Here is a 17,085-nt window from a genome sequence, read left to right as displayed (position 1 = left end):
TTTTATCTAAACACATTTCACCGGATAAATGCCACTTGTACGGTTTGTAGGTCGATTTTTTGTAATTTTACTATGACAAACTTTGATTAAGTAATAAATGTCTACATAATTATTGTACTCCTAAATTCTTTTAACCATAAAAAACACACAGATGTCGAAATATATATCTAATTAAGTCTTTGGTTTAAAAATTTAACACAAACTTGACTTAGCTATCTAATTATGTAATGTTAAGTGTGAATAAAGAAAGAAGGTATATGTTTAAAAATAACTTTGTACCTAAATCTTATTTCATTAGTTTGATCAATTAATTACATGTTGTGCTGCTCAACTGTAAAAATAATTATTAGGTAAGATGATGGACAGAAAAGCATAACAACAGAACACATGTGGGTTCCACCTTTTATCCACTATATGAATCTCCTTGGATAAATAATGAAAACGTACCTAGTTACGGCAATTTCGCTATGCATCACTAATTAAGAGTAATTAGCGATAGTTATGAGGGTTGAGAAAAAAGGTCCAGGAAACAGGTGTGGTAAGCATAAATGTAATGATTTGCTTCTTAATTATTTATTGTTCCAGTAGAATGAATATAACGATATTTAAATGTGTTATGCAAAAACATTTTTTGATGGAAAAACAGTAAAAAATATACTTATACTGGTACAGAAAAATAAAACAGCTTGTAAAAGAAAAAACTAGCAACCTCCTGCCGTTGATATAAATTATGATATTTTAGAAATTACCTCCTCCACCTGTTCCTTAGTAAACATATGAAACAGTGTACCAGGAGTCATTGTCATAACTTCAACATTTGAAGAATTTAACTTTTCCTCCATAACTTGTTTGAGAATTGTTAGTGCTGATGTAGTTGCTTCACTTAGTGTCATACTGCGGTGATAGACTTCCTGCAAGCTTTGTTGCGCTCCCTCTGAACCTGATCCAATAGCTTTTGCATCAAACTGAACAAACGTGCCTACATTAAAAAAAACAAAAATTAAATTTTAGATTAACAATAATTTTAATACAACAAACCAGAGGGATCCATATGATACAACTGAGGCCCTTTTTCATCAATCCCAGCAAACAATATGGCAACACCAAATGGCCTTGACATTGCCGCACCATCATCATCAGAATCGCCAAACTGAATTGCCAAATTTGACACAGCTTGAGCACATGATTCCACACTCATGTTTTCGTTGTAGACAAACCAGTGATTTTGGCATTCCACACGTGCCCTAGTCATATTTATACAATTAATCATTTAATTTTTACTTTTTTATATTACCTATCAATCATTGTTCTTGAGTCCGCCATAAGGCCTGACACAGCACAACCAATGTGCTTATCAACTTCTACAATTTTTTCTATCGTTGTGGGCTCCATCAAAGAAGATGTTATGCGTTTCTCTACCGCCAATACAACCCCTTCACTAGTACATATTCCAATGGCCGTAGAACCTAATTTAATAGCTTCTATAGCATATTCCACTTGGAAAAGACGACCTTCAGGTGAAAAAGTGTTCACTCCTCGGTCGTATTCACTTCTTGTAAGGAACATCTAAGAAAGGTTTTTTGAGGTTATGTAGCAAAAAATGACTGTGCACGCAAAAAATGTAATTAAAACGTCACTAACTGTTTCCAATACCACTGTATTAATAAAAAAGTAACATAAATAATATTTACCTTCAAAGTTTGATTAATTTAAATTCTTCACAATGCAGAAAAAAGCCGACGATGACAAATCAAAACACAACTTTTACCAAATCAGTGCTGCCAATCACAAAACATTAACAAGTTGTATTACTAGATAAAAAATTACACACATTAATTTAAAATGTAAAGTGTCTTTCACTTTTAACACTTTATTGTAAATATATATTTAAAATTGTACATCAGTTAAAGAGTACTGTATTTTCATTTATTACTTGCCTTTTTAGGAACTTTTTTAACGTTGTGTTGGTGCCTGTTTTTCAAATTTGACATATAACCTATAAATCCAAATTTTTTAGGTTGTATTTTTATTAACAAAAAGTAATATAAAAAGTCCGAGACTTTCCAACGTCTAAATAAATGATGTTTAGACCAATATCCGTAAATTTAGAAACTGTCGATGGCTACTTGCAACAGAATAATTATTCTGCTCTTGAACTTTACCTAAAGACAGAATTTAGACTGGAAAAGGATGAGACAGGAGTTCCCTTAAAGTAAGTTTTGTTCTCATTAAGAAAAATTTGGAAGTTTTAATTTTTTTAGAATTGAATTTTCAACTAAAGCTGTGGACTTGCTACATCAAATTTTAAAGACAATTGCTCAACAAAATCTAACTAAAAACCATGAAGGCATTATAAAAGAATTATTCAGGAGTTTGAGGAATTATGTCATAAACCCAGATGTTCAAACTTATATTGTAAATGACGAATTTTTTTTGTTGAATGTGGTCAGTTTTATGAATCTACAATCTGAAATTATTCAAAATGCATTCCAAATTATTTTACAATTTTTATTTAATTTAATAATATCAAATAAAAGTGCTGTGGATAAAGTGTATGATGTGTTTTATCCTACAATACTTACATTCTTGAAAGACAACAAATATGTTTACGAATCTTCTGCTCTTTTATACAACATGTCTTTATATAAGGACTTGAATTTGGATTGTGGCATATATAATTGTCTCCTTGAACTTTATGACTCTCACAATAGTGTAGAATATTTGTATTTTATGCTAGAAAAACTAATAAGTGATGGCAACTTTTGGAAATGTTATAAGAAATTTGATATAAATAAGAGGGCAGCAGTATTGGGTGTGATCAGAGATAAACAGATAAAAGGAGAAGCAATAAAAATACCAATAATAGGTTTAAAAGTGTTAATAAACCAATTTGTGACATCTGGTAAAATAATTTTTCAAACAGTAGGAACTAAAGATTCAAGGTTGGAAGCCTATGAGATATCACAACTTGCACAAGTCATATCATCTTACTGTAGTAATGAAGATTATTTAAAAGTCTTACAAAGTGATAAAGATTTATTAATCAACTCCGGTGTTTTATTAATAAATATTCACAGATTGGGAAAGGAAAGTGAAAATTGTTTTACTTCAATACAAAATTTATCTGAAATTAGAGAACCTAATAAAAACATTCAAAAACATCCAGCTTTTGGGTTTAAGGCAGATCTGATAAGGATAATTGGTAATTTATGTTGGAAAAACAAGATAATGCAAGACTTGGTAAGTTAAATAGGACCGTTATGTAATTTTTTATTTGTTTTTTTGTTGTCAGACAAGAGAAGCCGAACTCATACCAGTTATTTTGGATTGTTGTAACATGGACGCAAGAAATCCCTGTATCCTTTTTTAATTGCAAAAATAACGAGACTGGATTTGCTATGTTATCCTTAATCTATGTAGTTATAATGCAATGGGTTATATTGGCCGTGCGTAACTTGTGTGAAAATAATCTGGAAAATCAAAAAATTATTGCTGAATTGCATCAACAAGGAACTGTTTCTTCTTCTGTGTTGCAAGAATTAGGAATAACGTTAGAGAGTGATGGTGACAAATCTATAAAAATTGTGTCATTAGAAACATTACGAAGTCAGAAATAAAATGTAATTGACAAATTAGTAAAATAATTATTGTAAGTTATTGTTAGGTAACTACTCGGAGAAGATTAGTGTATTATTGGTTGCATATATTGCTCGTCTAACATACAGGATGTTTCACATAACTTTACGAGGCTTGCGCCTAATATACGCACCCAAATATACACAAGCCACAGAACACTGGATACAAAAATACACATTTAATTATTTAACTTTTGGCAACCCATGACAGTAGTTGTCAAACTAATCACTGTTTCATTAATAGTCATAAACTGCAGTTTTTCAGAAACAATTATCATTTGTTTTATCAAGAGACGGCATGAGTATGAAGCTAGTTTATTTATCTTAATCACTAACTAACTAAAAACATTGTAATTTTTGAAAGGGTGAACAAACTAGAGAAGATTATCCAATTTTCCAAAATTTGTAATCGAGTTCGTATCGGAATATGTATTATTGATTGCATCTTACAGGCGCAGGCCTCATAAAATTACGTGAAACACCCTGTATTATTTTTTGCTTAAGCTCTTAATTTTTCAATTAAAGAATTTATGTGAGTTGGAAAAACTTTATAGAATAAAGTGAACACATTTTCGTAGACTATTTATTTGTGTCTTAGAAAATTTGCTTAAAACGAATTGTGTTTTAAAGAACTTGATTTAATAGGTATTTATTGATTTTATTGACCGTTGTTAATAACCTCTTTATTCAGGTGGTAACAACTTTAAATATAAACCACTAGTTTAATTTAGTAATTGTATTACCAAAGGTTACTTATAGAGTTAGCATAAAAAGTCCTGTGGTATTTATTTTTAGCTTGAACTTTAGACTCACGAGTCCTCTTATTTAAAATTATTACTTAGTTAAAGAATCAGATTATTAAAGTGAAATAAATCGGAAATTTTTGTAAAGTATTGTTTTTTTTTATTTCCAGTAGACAATTTTAATTTGCAACTTGTTTTACTCGGAATTTCTGGTGCGGTTAATAAATACGTGAGTCGTTCTTATTCTCAGTAATAATAAATTTATTACCTACTTTTTTAGAAGGAATGTTATACCTAGTCTAGAAAATACTTACTAATTAGAGGTACATAAAATTTATAAAACATCAGAAATTTATAAATTGTCAAATAGATAATAAAAAAGCAGATTTTTTCAAAAGTTTCTTTAGTTTTGTTGTGATTTTTCAAAGAATTTTATCTACTAATACACTTGTTTTTATGTTTACTGTTTTCTTATTCACTTCAATTGTTGCATTTGTAACCACCTGTTGACTGGTATGCATATTTAAATCAATCATTGAAAAAATGTTAATGCAAAAATGACAATTATTTATTGTAAATTAATTCTTTCCGCTGAATTGACTGGAAATGTTTGCAACATAAAAATCAGATTATATCTCTTTATATTCTTCTTTAGATCCATAACCATCTGCCGAGGATATTAGGTTTCTGACAGTAACTGACTAGGGGGTAAATACATAACAGTTTGTAGCAAATTAGCGTAACAGAGTATAAAATCTAGGGTAACCTTTATATTTTAAAACATGAGTCACCGGAGATAAACCAATCTATAGAAAGAAAATCTTATCCCTCATGTAATTCGAAACTTGCGGTCCCAGTACCGGAATTTCTAACGAACTCATACCACTCATTACAGCTAACTATATCCTTATTTTGTAACTTGATAACAAGGAAGTTTAGACGCTCAACTAATATAAATTCAAGTAAATAGACGTTATTACGTTTCTCAATATCCAGCTCTGAATTCTTATTCAAAACTGAGAGTAATTTTGGTTTAATGTGACATTGATGAATGACTTTATTAAAATCCTAGTTTTTCATCTCATGTATTGCGTTAATTACAATTTGATAACGAGCTTTTTGGTAACATCTGAAAGACCAGAGATTCGACAATGGAGAGGGGTTGATAAGCTTGCGTATTGCATCCGTGGGCTATCACGGCCCGTATCAGGTGTAAAGTTAAACTTGAGAACAGTAGCGGTCGTAATGTGCGATGCTTACGTATTTCGGTAAATAATTAAACATACTTAATATGAACGCAGATTTTCTTGTGTATGGTTAGTAAAAAGAAAACCGAGTTTTCTGATGGAAAACCTGACTTACTTTTCACAAATATGGGATTAAAAATAATTTGGATTTGGTAAGAGGCATTAACTGTGATATGTTTTTAAATGTATTTTTTTTTTTAATTAGTAGGTTTCCAGTTTTCATAGTTTTTCTGTTTTCTAAATAATTATAATTTCAAAGTACAACAGTGTTAAATTTGTATATCAACATTGATTTAAAATTGTCCCATTAAAATGTTTCAAACCTAAACTTTCTGCATAGGTTGGTGTACCTCTCTTATCATTTGACCATCTCCTGATTAAAGTTATGAAGTAAATGAAAGTTCAAAGCTTAGACGTTCCGTGGATATATACTGTACATAAGGCATAAAATTGCATCAATATTTTTTTTGCTTCTATGTACAATTTTTTGATTAATTAAGAAATTTATTAAAATAAAATTTAAGGATATTTAAAAATAAAGAAGAAAGAAAAAGTTCGATGATGTTTTAAATTATTTTTGGTTTTTGGAAGATTTGAAATATGGAATTTAAATTCCAGTAGTCATTATCATCAATAATAATTTAATGACAAGGATATTTAAGGACTAAAATTTGGTTAGTTATTTCAAGATTATAAAGAACGGTAAAGAGCTATTCTATAATATAGGTAATTAAAGTTATATGCTATAATAAGTACTTAAGCAACTTTTTTTATTTTTCTTCCAAAGTTTTGATCATATATTATTTCTCTATGAAGACATATGATTTGCTATGATTTTTTTATTAATTCGTTGTTACATTTTTTATTGCAAGATTTTGTTTTTTTAGTTGGTCCCAGTGGATCGAGTCTACTATAATAATAAGTAATTATAATATTACGTATAAATTTTTAGCATAAGTATTCTGGCAATTTATTTATACAACACAAGTGTAGATACCTACATAAAAGTAATACCAATGTAATTTTTATAATTTCAATAAATGCAATTCTTATTACAATAGAAATAATACCAAAAATTATTAATAGTAATGAGTGTTTAAAAAAAATAGTGATGGGTCAGATATTGCCCTGTTGGTTTGGTTGAATTGCAAAAAAAGATTGCAATATGTTAAAGAAAATATTCTTAGAATTCTGATGTAGGTACCCTGTATGTAAGTTAGTAACGAATTTAGCCAACATTTTGTACGTACGTTAATTTTTTTTTACACAAGTGTATATAAAGAATTTATAATATAATGAATTACTTAGATAAACGAAACACGTAAACTGTGTTTATCTATAAGATAAGAAGCCAGGATGTATAAAACAATGCTCTGAGACATTCACAAAATTAGGTTCAATCTCCCTGCTACGTAATTGCATGTTGCATGTTATAAAAATCTCAAGTTTTCTTTCGTTATTTTTTTTTAATGAAATTAGTAAACACCACATCGATCAAACCCCATTGTTAGCCAGTTAATTTAATGAATCAACCGGAATGCATAACTCACAGTGTCACCTGTAAAAAAAAATCCAATCCTGATGATGCTGCGATGTAAAAATGTTCCGAAAATAGAATTCGCCAATTAAATGAGCTTCTAATATCTGTTGGCCCGGAGGCGTTCGACTCATGTGAACGAACTTTAAGGATACAAGGCATTGCATCAAGACTTGAAAATAAAAACAGAAACGACCGAGATAACCACAATGATGTCTGAAATATGTGACATTGCCTCTTTTTTTACGTTTCCGTCGTGACGACAGATTTTTATGATACAAAGTTGTACACGCACGTCGATTACAACGTCACAATGAAATACTTGCGTTATTAACTTAAACATAGATATCACCTGTAACATACAACACGTTTCACGATTGTTTTAAAGCACTATTAGTCACATGCAGGTGTGTGAAGGAAAACATGGACATTTTTAACCGAACCAGAAAATTTAATAAATTATTTCTATCATTCAGTGCAACTTCCTTGTAATGTCGTAAAAATCATTACTAAGCATAATTCCAAAGTACCTCTTGTAAACTAAAACTAGCTAAAAAAATAGTCTAGAAATAAATACGGGCTCTAGATAACAATTTAAAAAATAATCGTGGTCTAAAAAAAAGAGTTTTTTGAGTTGTTTCAGTTTTGGTTTGGGTGTGCGATATAAATAATTGGTTCAAAATAAACTTATTTGTTTTGTTTTACAGTGTTTTTTTACATTATTCTCATAAAACTAAAAAATGGTAATGACATAACAGCATTAAGCATGTTAAAAAAATATACTAGTATGGACAATACATACATAAATTAATCTCTGAGCGTTTTTTGGAGTAAAACTCGTTCGAAGTTACGAAAAAACACAAAGTTGCGAATAATACAATGTTAAAAATCAATACAAAACTTACAAGAGTTGATTAACCATTATTAGGACTACTTAAAATTGAATTAATTACTTACGTAATTAAGTAATAGTAGGTAGGTACATAACTATCACTTTTTCTCCGAATAACATATACATACTATTTTATTCGCAAACGTATTCAGACCGAGAGTAAAGAGCAATACTAGGTATATGAAATTAGCAACTTTGGTAGCAAAGCGTCCTGCTTATTTTTTTCATTTATGAAGAAAATAAGCATGATGCTTTGCAACTATTGAAATTATTGGAGGGTTTATTAATCTACTAGTAGACGATTGGTGCAGTTAGTAGTGCAAAATGTCGGAGGCTGATGATGTACAATGTACCACTCTGGAAATTGCGAAAAAGGCAAGAAAGAAACAACATTAGTAAATGTCAATTACGTCATGGTAAAAGTAAAACCGCTTTAACGAAAAAACAGATTTTTACTCCATAGCTGAAAAATAAAACTTTTACTTGTGACATTTAGTAATAAAAGTGGTCACTTTTGTGACGTTTGTGGATAAAAAAAATACCTAAATAAGAAGTAACATTTTTTATGAAAAAACTTTTAAAAATCTGGCATTATTTACTTTTGAAACAACAGTGGCGTAAAGAACAAAACTGGTATTTGACACTTTTTTTAAAAATTGTTAAAAAAATTACAGAACAATAAATTAAAAAAATACAGAACAATAATATCTTGAATTGAATTAAGTAGTAATACAATAACTAAAGTTATTTCAGCAAAAGATTGAACTTTAAATATCATTAACACATTAAAATTAACACACATAAGCTAAATGATACTGTGTTTTTGCAGAATTTTCATAATAAGTAGTAGAAAGCTCACAAGTCATTAAACATATAAGACACAACCATTGAATTTTTTGTCTTTATTTTTGGTGCTTTTTGAATCTAAAAAAAAACATAAAACAAGAGATAGAAAATTGTGTAGCTGTAAAATTGATGATAGTTGTACATTTAAGCAATCTAACGTTGTTGCGGAAATATACAGCATTTGTGAGCATCACTCACGCTGGTGTTCCTTTTATTTTGGTTATAATATTCGATTTCACGCTAAGCCCGAACGCGATTTCATGGTGAAAATTTGGAAGTGATTGAGTCAGTACAAGGCGTTTTCGTCAAGGTTTGACTAGCTCACAAAAGGCGATTTTAAAAGGGATTGTTTTTAATGAGTTTTTTGTTGCAAGCTTTCTGGAAAGCAATTCAGCAGGTATTTGTTCCATCGAGTCTTCCTTATTAAATAAAACGGATCCATTGTATAGACATTCCAAGCCAGACACGAAACCCTATGCGCAGGCACAAATAACATCGAAATGAAATTGTTAAAAGTGAAGAATGTGGTGCATTTTCTTGGAGACTCCGATGATGGGGCAGACAACGAACCAAGCGAGCATCTATAATAACTAGTCTGGAGTGCTTCTGGCGTTTAGATAAGTCGATATCCAGTTAACATCGTGAATTATGTTGATCAGATGTCTGATAAAATGGAGGCTGTTAACTGAGTTGACATTCTGATCTAGGTGGTTTCAGTAACTAGAAGAAACTGAAAGTTTCTTATGAAGAGAGATTTATAATTATTTAGAACGAAACAGGTAATTTATTTTTCTCAACGTTCCGAGGAAACATAAATCGGACAATTTGCATAAAAACGCACTAAAAAACGTCACATTTGAGTTAATTTAATTTTGTCGTAATTTCACTCACTCGGAAATGTATCATAAATTTCGATCGGGGCTCACTCGATAACACGAAATGTTTCTTTCAGACTAATCCGGAAAACAAAACTAACGCATTATGAGTCGAGACACCCTCGGATATATTAATGCGTCCAATATACCTTCTAAATGATAAAATGTTTTCAAGAACATCACGTCTAATATCTCGTTAGGACGCATTGTGCTCTTCGGCGCAGTCTGTCTATAGTGATTTATGCTGGTACGTCGGTTATTAATGAATATCTAGCTTTTTATATTATTAAATATACGGATAATTAAAGGTTAGTACACGGTCGCAGGGGTTTGTGGGCTGTAGTTCCGTTGCTTTGTGCGCATCGGAAGTAGAAAATGCAGACCGGACTCCATTCATTTCGATCATTGTTATAATGAACGAGCTTTTTATATTATGTCATAATTTTTATTTTAGAAGCACGCACCCATCTTTATGAACTGGGTGAAATTCTCCGGATAATTATAAACAATAGATACATGGAAAAGGCGTGCTTAATCCGGCTTTTTGCCAACTGAGCTAACAATTAAGAGACGACAAGTGGTAATTAATAATCAATTTATTGGCCGCTGTTTCTGTGCCATAAAATTTGCCTCGCCGAGCTAAAAATTCAAAAGATGCCAATCGTTTGTTAGTCACGACCAATAAGACATTTTTCCGGTTTGCGTAAAATAAATGTAAAAGGACTCACATAATTTACCATTAATTTATCGATGCATACGCTGCTTTTGTTGGACTCGATTATTATGATAATATATTATGAGGTTTCATTTTAGTAGCATATGCGTGTAATTTATAATCGTTTTATCGCATCTAATTCGTTGTAAGTAGCCTTTCATCGACTGAACTTCTTGCACAAACCTGTTGCAAAAACTGCGTTCTTTAGGCATGGCACTCTGGACGCGATTGAATGTGGTTAATATAGTGTATAACTTGTAATTATCACCTACATAGTAAAGTAGGGTTGGTGGGGTACTGTCGTCCTGGATTGGTTGTTCTCTCAGGTACGTTAAGCAGGTGATACAGACACAAGGAGTACACGGCATCACTGACCAAGTATCGGTCCATCCGCATCTCCAAACGCACGCGAAATTTGCCCAAGAGGCCGCGAACGGTTCGAAAATCGTGCGAAAGGAGCGAAAAGATGCGACCGTTCATGGTCTTGAGCCCCATGTCAATCGTTACGTTTATTACATAAAATACAAATAATCTTAACAATGTTTAATGCTGTCATAACTTCGTTAATAACAAGTTAAACAATGGTGGTTTATTGCATATCAAATAAAGCTGTATATTGCCGTCGTTCGTTGAAATTTTAGATAGTGACATTTTGAAGCTGGGTGTGGAAGACAGCGTTTCCGATTTTGTTGAAAAATTTTACTTTTTAATTGAAATGATTCGTCGGCTGTGTGATGTCATTTAGGATTGTGAAGTGATGTTCAGTGATGATTTGTGAAGGTGATAAGCAAATGAATTGGCTGAGGACTCAGCATGTGCCCTAGTGCTTTTCCTCGGAAAATCTTCGCACTTTTTGTGCATGTGGTCCTTTCCGCACATTTTATCAGGTGATCATTGCACACTTTCTAACAACGTTAGTTTCGCCATTTAGATACACATTGGCGCCAGCTAAACAAATTAATTGTAGCAAACATTTTTTTTTTGTATTTTTATACCTATTTCTTAAAACAAAAACATTTTAAATTGTTATATAGTCCAGATTATTTTAATACTACCTATCATAATTTTCGTTAAAATCCAGCACAGCCACGGAAATTTAGTCCACGTTGCTCCAATTTTCGTAAATAAATATTAGCAAAACCTAAAGTAAATTTATATAAAATAAAGATTACGTCAAAAATCTAAAATTATCAAATATTTTTACACTATAAATGCAAATTATTGAAATGCAAACATTATAAAAATAACAGTTAATTAAAAAATAATGTGAGTAATGGCAGTTGTTTTACTTTAATTGTGTTCTTTAGCTTTTTTTTTTTCAATTTTAGGTCACCTTCACCTAATCCTAGGTAAAAACTATTACGATTTTTTTTACAAAAATATTTGCAAGATAATTAAATTGTATTTTATTGTAATAAAAGTTAATAAATTAATAATAAAAAAAAACTGCTGAAGTTGTGGATAAAATAAACTTATAATGAGATTTCGAGATGGATAAAAATTAATAATGAAAATTTTATTGTGGTCTAGTTCCAATAATAATTAATTTTTCAAAGAGTTATAAATATTTCTGGAAGTATTTCTACAAAATATAATAAAACCTACTTATTGTACTCGTAATTGCAATGCAATGTTCCACAGATTTCACTTGGAAACTCACTTTGTTATCAGCAAATTATAGAAATTTGTTATATTTTTAGATAGTTTATTATACTGCTATAACTTAAATCAACTTAATGGTGCATAAATCTAGGAAACTTTCGATTATTTCCCACACTTCCTAATTACATTAAGGCAAAATTACTACAATTTTCTTGGTTCTTGGTTATTATATAATTAATGGGAACCTATATTAAGTGATCGTTCACTCACCATCTTGATAAGAATCCAATAAAAGTGAAACTGGTCGTACTTCTTTGCTAGGCAACAATTCTAAATTTTTGCAATATTTTAGAAAAATTGTTTCAAGAATGTTTTAATCGACTTGGTTAATATTTAAGGTATAATAGTTCCTAATTAAAAATAGGATTTTAATTAATTAGTGATATCGTATTTCTAAAATTGGTTTGAGCCTGTTTGGAAATTAATAGGATGATAATAAGTGATGTTTTGAATATAAAATTAGTATAACTCTTGATATATGTCTGGAATTTGTATATTTTTTCTCCACCTTAAATTAATTACAAATATTTAGACAAGGAATTTGAATAAAATCGCAAAAATTTTACAGTGACCAGCAGAAGAGGAAATTTGCTGTAGCTTCTTATTTCTTAAACATAAACTGGTCGGAGGTTGGATTTTTCACAGACAGAAGTAGTAAATTGTTATTAATGCTTTGTACTTTCTCGACTATTGTATTTATGATTTATGTTAGCGGGCAAAGAAGTCGTGTATCTTTTAAAACAGGCATTTCAGAGATTTAATTAATACCTAAGCAATATTTGCTGACTAATCAATTTGAGTCAATTAAAGAACTAACCCGGGGTCTCAATAAATCACGCTAAAAACAATTGCGTGGTCTTGTTAGTTGAAGCTTTTCACCTCCTGGAGCGTCGTTGACAGCTCTATTTCGAAGAGTTTGGGATTTATTTACGGCCGGTACTGGCACATAATCCAATAAGAGCCGCAAATTATGAGTCGGATATTTCGGCTTTTGCCCAAAAATGTATCGAGATGGAGTCAGATTTGTCCGTTTCTCTTACTGAAAGCTGGTTAGGCGACGTCGTGTTGTGATGAGATTAACTATGTTGACTTTACGGTTATTTGAAAAAGATCTGGACTGTGAATGAAAGGAATTAGTATTTACTTACGTGGTTGCACATCGTTTCTCGCAGAGTTCGTTGTGGTCTGAAGTAAAATAGTGTTCGACCTTGTCGGGACCGTAATTTTTGGAAGTCGATGATTTTCGTCTTAATTATACCTCTGAGAAAATTCTGCGTAATTTGAGGGAATTCTGGGGTGATTAAGAAGGCCCAAACCGCAATTATGGGATTTCTCATCACTGCTTTGTCCGTTCCCTATCGGAGGATAATTGGTTGTAAATTTGGCCATATCACAGTCGATTTAATATTCGCTCTTGCAACAGCACGTATATTATTTGCATGTTTTATATAGTCTCAGACTCTCATAAAATTTAAATAGGTATGACAAAAAAATATTATTTATTCCACTCAATTTCCTTCTGAATATTCAATAGGGGTATCATCGATTCGATTTTATATAATTTTAAATTTAAGATTTTCCTGCTTCTTGCCACTAAAGCCGGTAATATAATAAGATGGGGTTTTTTTTCTGAGTAAAGTCACATTAATTGTGCACAACAATAGGCGAGGCAACAATACCAATCGAATGCCGCAAATCATAAATGAGCGATAATTCATTGCTACATTACCACCTTCAGTAACTAAAAGTAGACATATATACGACCCCGAACTATTTTTATTACTTTGACTTACTGGAAACTTGTAATAAGTTGTCACATTAAATCACTGGAAGCTCAAAAGCTTGATCCATTCGTAAAAAATGATTATTATCATTGCCTGAAAATCTCTCCGTTACTTATTTATTACAACTTTTTATTATTTTCTTTCTTTTAGTGCTTTTTTATTACACGTAGAGGTATTTGTTAAATACTCATAAAATTACAGCTCGCAACATTAACTTTTTTATGACATTTATGTTTTAACGACATGTTAATGTACTACCAAACTCCTATATGACATTATTAAATATTCCGAATTGTTATCTTATTAATTGGGCTTCTATTTCATTTTATTATTTTTAAAGCATAGACCGGCTTCCAAATTGCGTTTATGGCACTACTAACCGGCGCAGTAAAACAATAAAACCGAGAATGAATTGTGACTTAATTGCACTCGATCCTATAAAAATCATCGGTTTTTCTTTGATTTCCTGCTTTTTATCCAGCCATAAAGTGTGTGGGCACGAAAATGAGATAGTTCAAAGTGTTTGCTTTGCCAGAGGCTTCATTAAAGTGTTTCAGGCGCATTATGATCTTAACTCCTGAAATATGGAAGTGGTTAGAGCAATGAATGCAAACGACTTGCTGCAGTGTTTACAATTAGTCCGGCATTTTAATGAATATTTCAGGTAAAAAACGAGCCAGTTTAGTAATTGAATGCGCCTCGGGTGTGATCATAAATCATAAAACAATTTTCAGTTAAAGAAGTTATCTTGAATTACTTTTTCAGTTGCCATCATGGCTGTCCTAACAATTCTTTTTATTCGAACGGAATTAGACATTCCGTCCTCCTGAGAACCAGTTCGCTCAGACTTTTTGCTGCTGGAGCATCTTTGACATGCCTGAATATATTCTTTCTACAAATGTTATTGAAAGAAATGTGGATCCTCGCACGGCAGATATAAAAAGCCTAAATCATTATTTCCTTCCAACGACAAAAGCGTTGCAGGAATTTGTTTTTTTACAGCAATAAGATCCCGCTGCTTCTCAAGCACTGATTTCTTTTATTAACTACACTCTTCCATATTGTCATAATTTAGTACAAGTACTTTCAAGCTCAGTGTAATCAGCCTAATTTGAATTCATTTATTCAGGTTGTCGTTTTTTTATTTTTCTCATAAATTATTTTGTTGACTCTCCAACCTATAATGTAATTTGTAAAACCTGTATCACATAATAAACATAAATGTTTCATATCTAATAAAAACTATATTGCAAGTCCATATCTTCAGGAATGCTTTCAGTGGAAAAAATACATCAAAATACCTCAGCAGATATGATGAATTAAATTAATCACGGGCAAGTTTCACTTCTGCGTTTTATTAGACAGTAATTGACATAACAATTTTTGTGTTAAATTATTGCCGCAATAAACGTCTAAAAGCTGCCATAAAAACCAAATTAATTTTTGCTCATACTCCGGGCATTTTTTTCAATGAATCTTATCGCAATAGTTAAATTTCTTTTTGCATTGTGAAAATTGTTAACAACATGAAATCACTTCCCTATTGTCAAGAGCACGTTAGATATTTTATAAATTCCAGTATTGTAGTCCAAAGTAGTAAAGTAGTAAGAAATACAACAAAGTAACATCTTAGTGATTACTTATGAATAGAAGAAGTACTTGCGGTGCTTTCTGACAGCAAAATATAGTAGCAATAAATAAAATAGAAGCGCAAGTAGTTGTCAACAGTAACAAAGTTTATAAAAGCTTGACTTGAAAGCGTTAGATATCCTATTGAAAAATCAACGATAATAAAATAGTTGATAAATAGTGTCTTAAAAAATCTTGATAAGAAATTAGAGAACACTAAAACCAAATATTGACTTTAGAGTGACAGTTTAATTAAGAGTGACCAGTTAGAGCGATTGGTTTTCAAGAAATCTTTTAAGTTTACCACAAAATACCAGACGAAACTTTGTTAAACAAAAGATTATTCAAGTAAATATTCATTTCGTTGATGTGTCAATTGGGAAATACGTTTCCTACTTATTCTGCATCTAGATAAGAAAGTAAAAATTGTCGTTGTCGAATTTGTGATTCTCGTTAAGATTTTCCCGCTAACAAGGGCTGATGAAGATAAAATGGCAGTATAAAAGGTTTGAGAGGAGCAAGTATTCCTCGCTTACGTGCAAGGTGTCAGAGCATTGCCTTTTTATTCGAGTCCGTTATCATTTTGATAACGATATGGGACGAGGATAAGTGCATAGCTGCGTTCACACCCCCCAAATCCTATAAATTACCGTTACAAGATGACCAGCAGGTGAACACGCTAACTCATTTAGGCACTTTCACGTTGGGGTATAAAAACAGAATTTATGTAAATAACGTGCCACCATTATTAGGAATGTTATCAAAATATTTACATAAATTTGAAAGTTATTGGAAGCTTTACAAGCGTTTAAACGGATTCAATTCGAGCAGGTACTATAAACCACAAGTATTCCTGCTAGCTAGAAACAATGTTTCTGCAATGATATTAATTCAATGCTACGAATAAGCCCAACCTGCATGTAATGCGAACTAACGTTAACGTTAATTTATTGAGCACTTGATATAATTAATTCGCGGCAATAATTCAACAAATATTTCACGTCAGCAGTAATTAAACAGCTGCTTAAGCTGAAACATTCTTGAAATAAACTTGCGGCTAATTATTTCATGCATTGCCTCGAAGCTAACATGCTAAGAAATGTTAACAAAAGATGGTACAGGCCTGGAGCGGGTTATAATGTAGAGCATGTCTAAGAAAATAGCAGCCAAAATACATCAGCAGTATTGCTTAATTATATGCTTGGTGTTAAGCAAATTGCAGGTTTGGTGTCTAGTCAAACAGTAATTTAAATATCCTGAATGAATTATAGAATTCTGATGCTGAGGTTAAGTATCTTAAGCACCATTTGTCAACAAAACACAGACGGATACAAATTCTCATTTAATAATAAATGACTTGGGTAAAAGCTAAACAAATTGCCTTCTAAGGATACCAGGCTTGGGAATTATAAACTGATTTTATCTCTCGGTTATTGCAAACCTTAGATGAAAAAATAGTACAATATTAAGATTCTTCAAAAACATTTTTTGTGCTATTAAATTGTCATTAACAGATACAA

At 31.2% G+C, this 17,085-nt stretch overlaps 3 protein-coding genes across 3 annotated transcripts in view; 2 read left to right on the top strand and 1 right to left on the bottom strand.

Annotated features, from left to right (window-relative positions):
* Positions 1 to 557: 557 nt before the first annotated feature.
* On the bottom strand, positions 558 to 1,874 carry LOC123010685 (proteasome subunit alpha type-5). The gene is made up of 4 exons (XM_044407756.1): positions 1,692 to 1,874; positions 1,295 to 1,566; positions 1,039 to 1,244; positions 558 to 979 (listed from the first exon to the last, which is right to left on the bottom strand). Exons 2-4 carry the CDS (start codon positions 1,564 to 1,566, stop codon positions 729 to 731), a joined length of 729 nt encoding a protein of 242 aa, XP_044263691.1. The 5' UTR covers positions 1,692 to 1,874; the 3' UTR covers positions 558 to 728.
* A 39-nt stretch (positions 1,875 to 1,913) lies between these two features.
* Positions 1,914 to 3,632, top strand: LOC123010684 (ataxin-10). The gene is made up of 4 exons (XM_044407755.1): positions 1,914 to 2,212; positions 2,262 to 3,240; positions 3,293 to 3,356; positions 3,421 to 3,632. The coding sequence occupies exons 1-4, from the start codon at positions 2,079 to 2,081 to the stop codon at positions 3,615 to 3,617; spliced, it is 1,374 nt and encodes a 457-aa protein (XP_044263690.1). The 5' UTR covers positions 1,914 to 2,078; the 3' UTR covers positions 3,618 to 3,632.
* Positions 3,633 to 10,867: 7,235 nt separating this feature from the next.
* LOC123011653 (protein Wnt-7b) overlaps positions 10,868 to 17,085 on the top strand; it is a 29,715-nt gene continuing 23,497 nt past the window's right edge. The window contains exon 1 of the mRNA XM_044409207.1: positions 10,868 to 11,377. Within this exon, the coding sequence (XP_044265142.1) occupies positions 11,304 to 11,377 (74 nt within the window). The 5' untranslated portion in view covers positions 10,868 to 11,303. The remainder of the gene's footprint in view (positions 11,378 to 17,085) is intronic.

The sequence above is a fragment of the Tribolium madens genome, unplaced genomic scaffold (genome assembly GCF_015345945.1).
Source record: "Tribolium madens isolate multiple individuals breed KSU strain unplaced genomic scaffold, Tmad_KSU_1.1 Scaffold_91;HRSCAF=231;Tcas5.2_LG7, whole genome shotgun sequence".
Classification (NCBI taxonomy): Eukaryota; Metazoa; Arthropoda; class Insecta; order Coleoptera; family Tenebrionidae; genus Tribolium; species Tribolium madens.
Note: the sequence above shows the minus strand (reverse complement) of the source record. Positions and strands in the feature narration are given on the sequence as shown.

Excerpts from the sequence above, each read along its gene's own strand:
- LOC123010685 (XM_044407756.1), bottom strand. The coding sequence starts at position 1,566 with ATGTTCCTTACAAGAAGTGAATACGACCGAGGAGTGAACACTTTTTCA. Across the intron at positions 1,245-1,294 it reads TCAAGAACAATGATTGATAG|GGCACGTGTGGAATGCCAAA; the intron begins GTAATATAAAAA and ends AAATATGACTAG. Across the intron at positions 980-1,038 it reads GTATCATATGGATCCCTCTG|GCACGTTTGTTCAGTTTGAT; the intron begins GTTTGTTGTATT and ends TTTTTAATGTAG.
- LOC123010684 (XM_044407755.1), top strand. The coding sequence starts at position 2,079 with ATGATGTTTAGACCAATATCCGTAAATTTAGAAACTGTCGATGGCTAC. Across the intron at positions 2,213-2,261 it reads GAGACAGGAGTTCCCTTAAA|AATTGAATTTTCAACTAAAG; the intron begins GTAAGTTTTGTT and ends TAATTTTTTTAG. Across the intron at positions 3,357-3,420 it reads CATGGACGCAAGAAATCCCT|TTATAATGCAATGGGTTATA; the intron begins GTATCCTTTTTT and ends TAATCTATGTAG.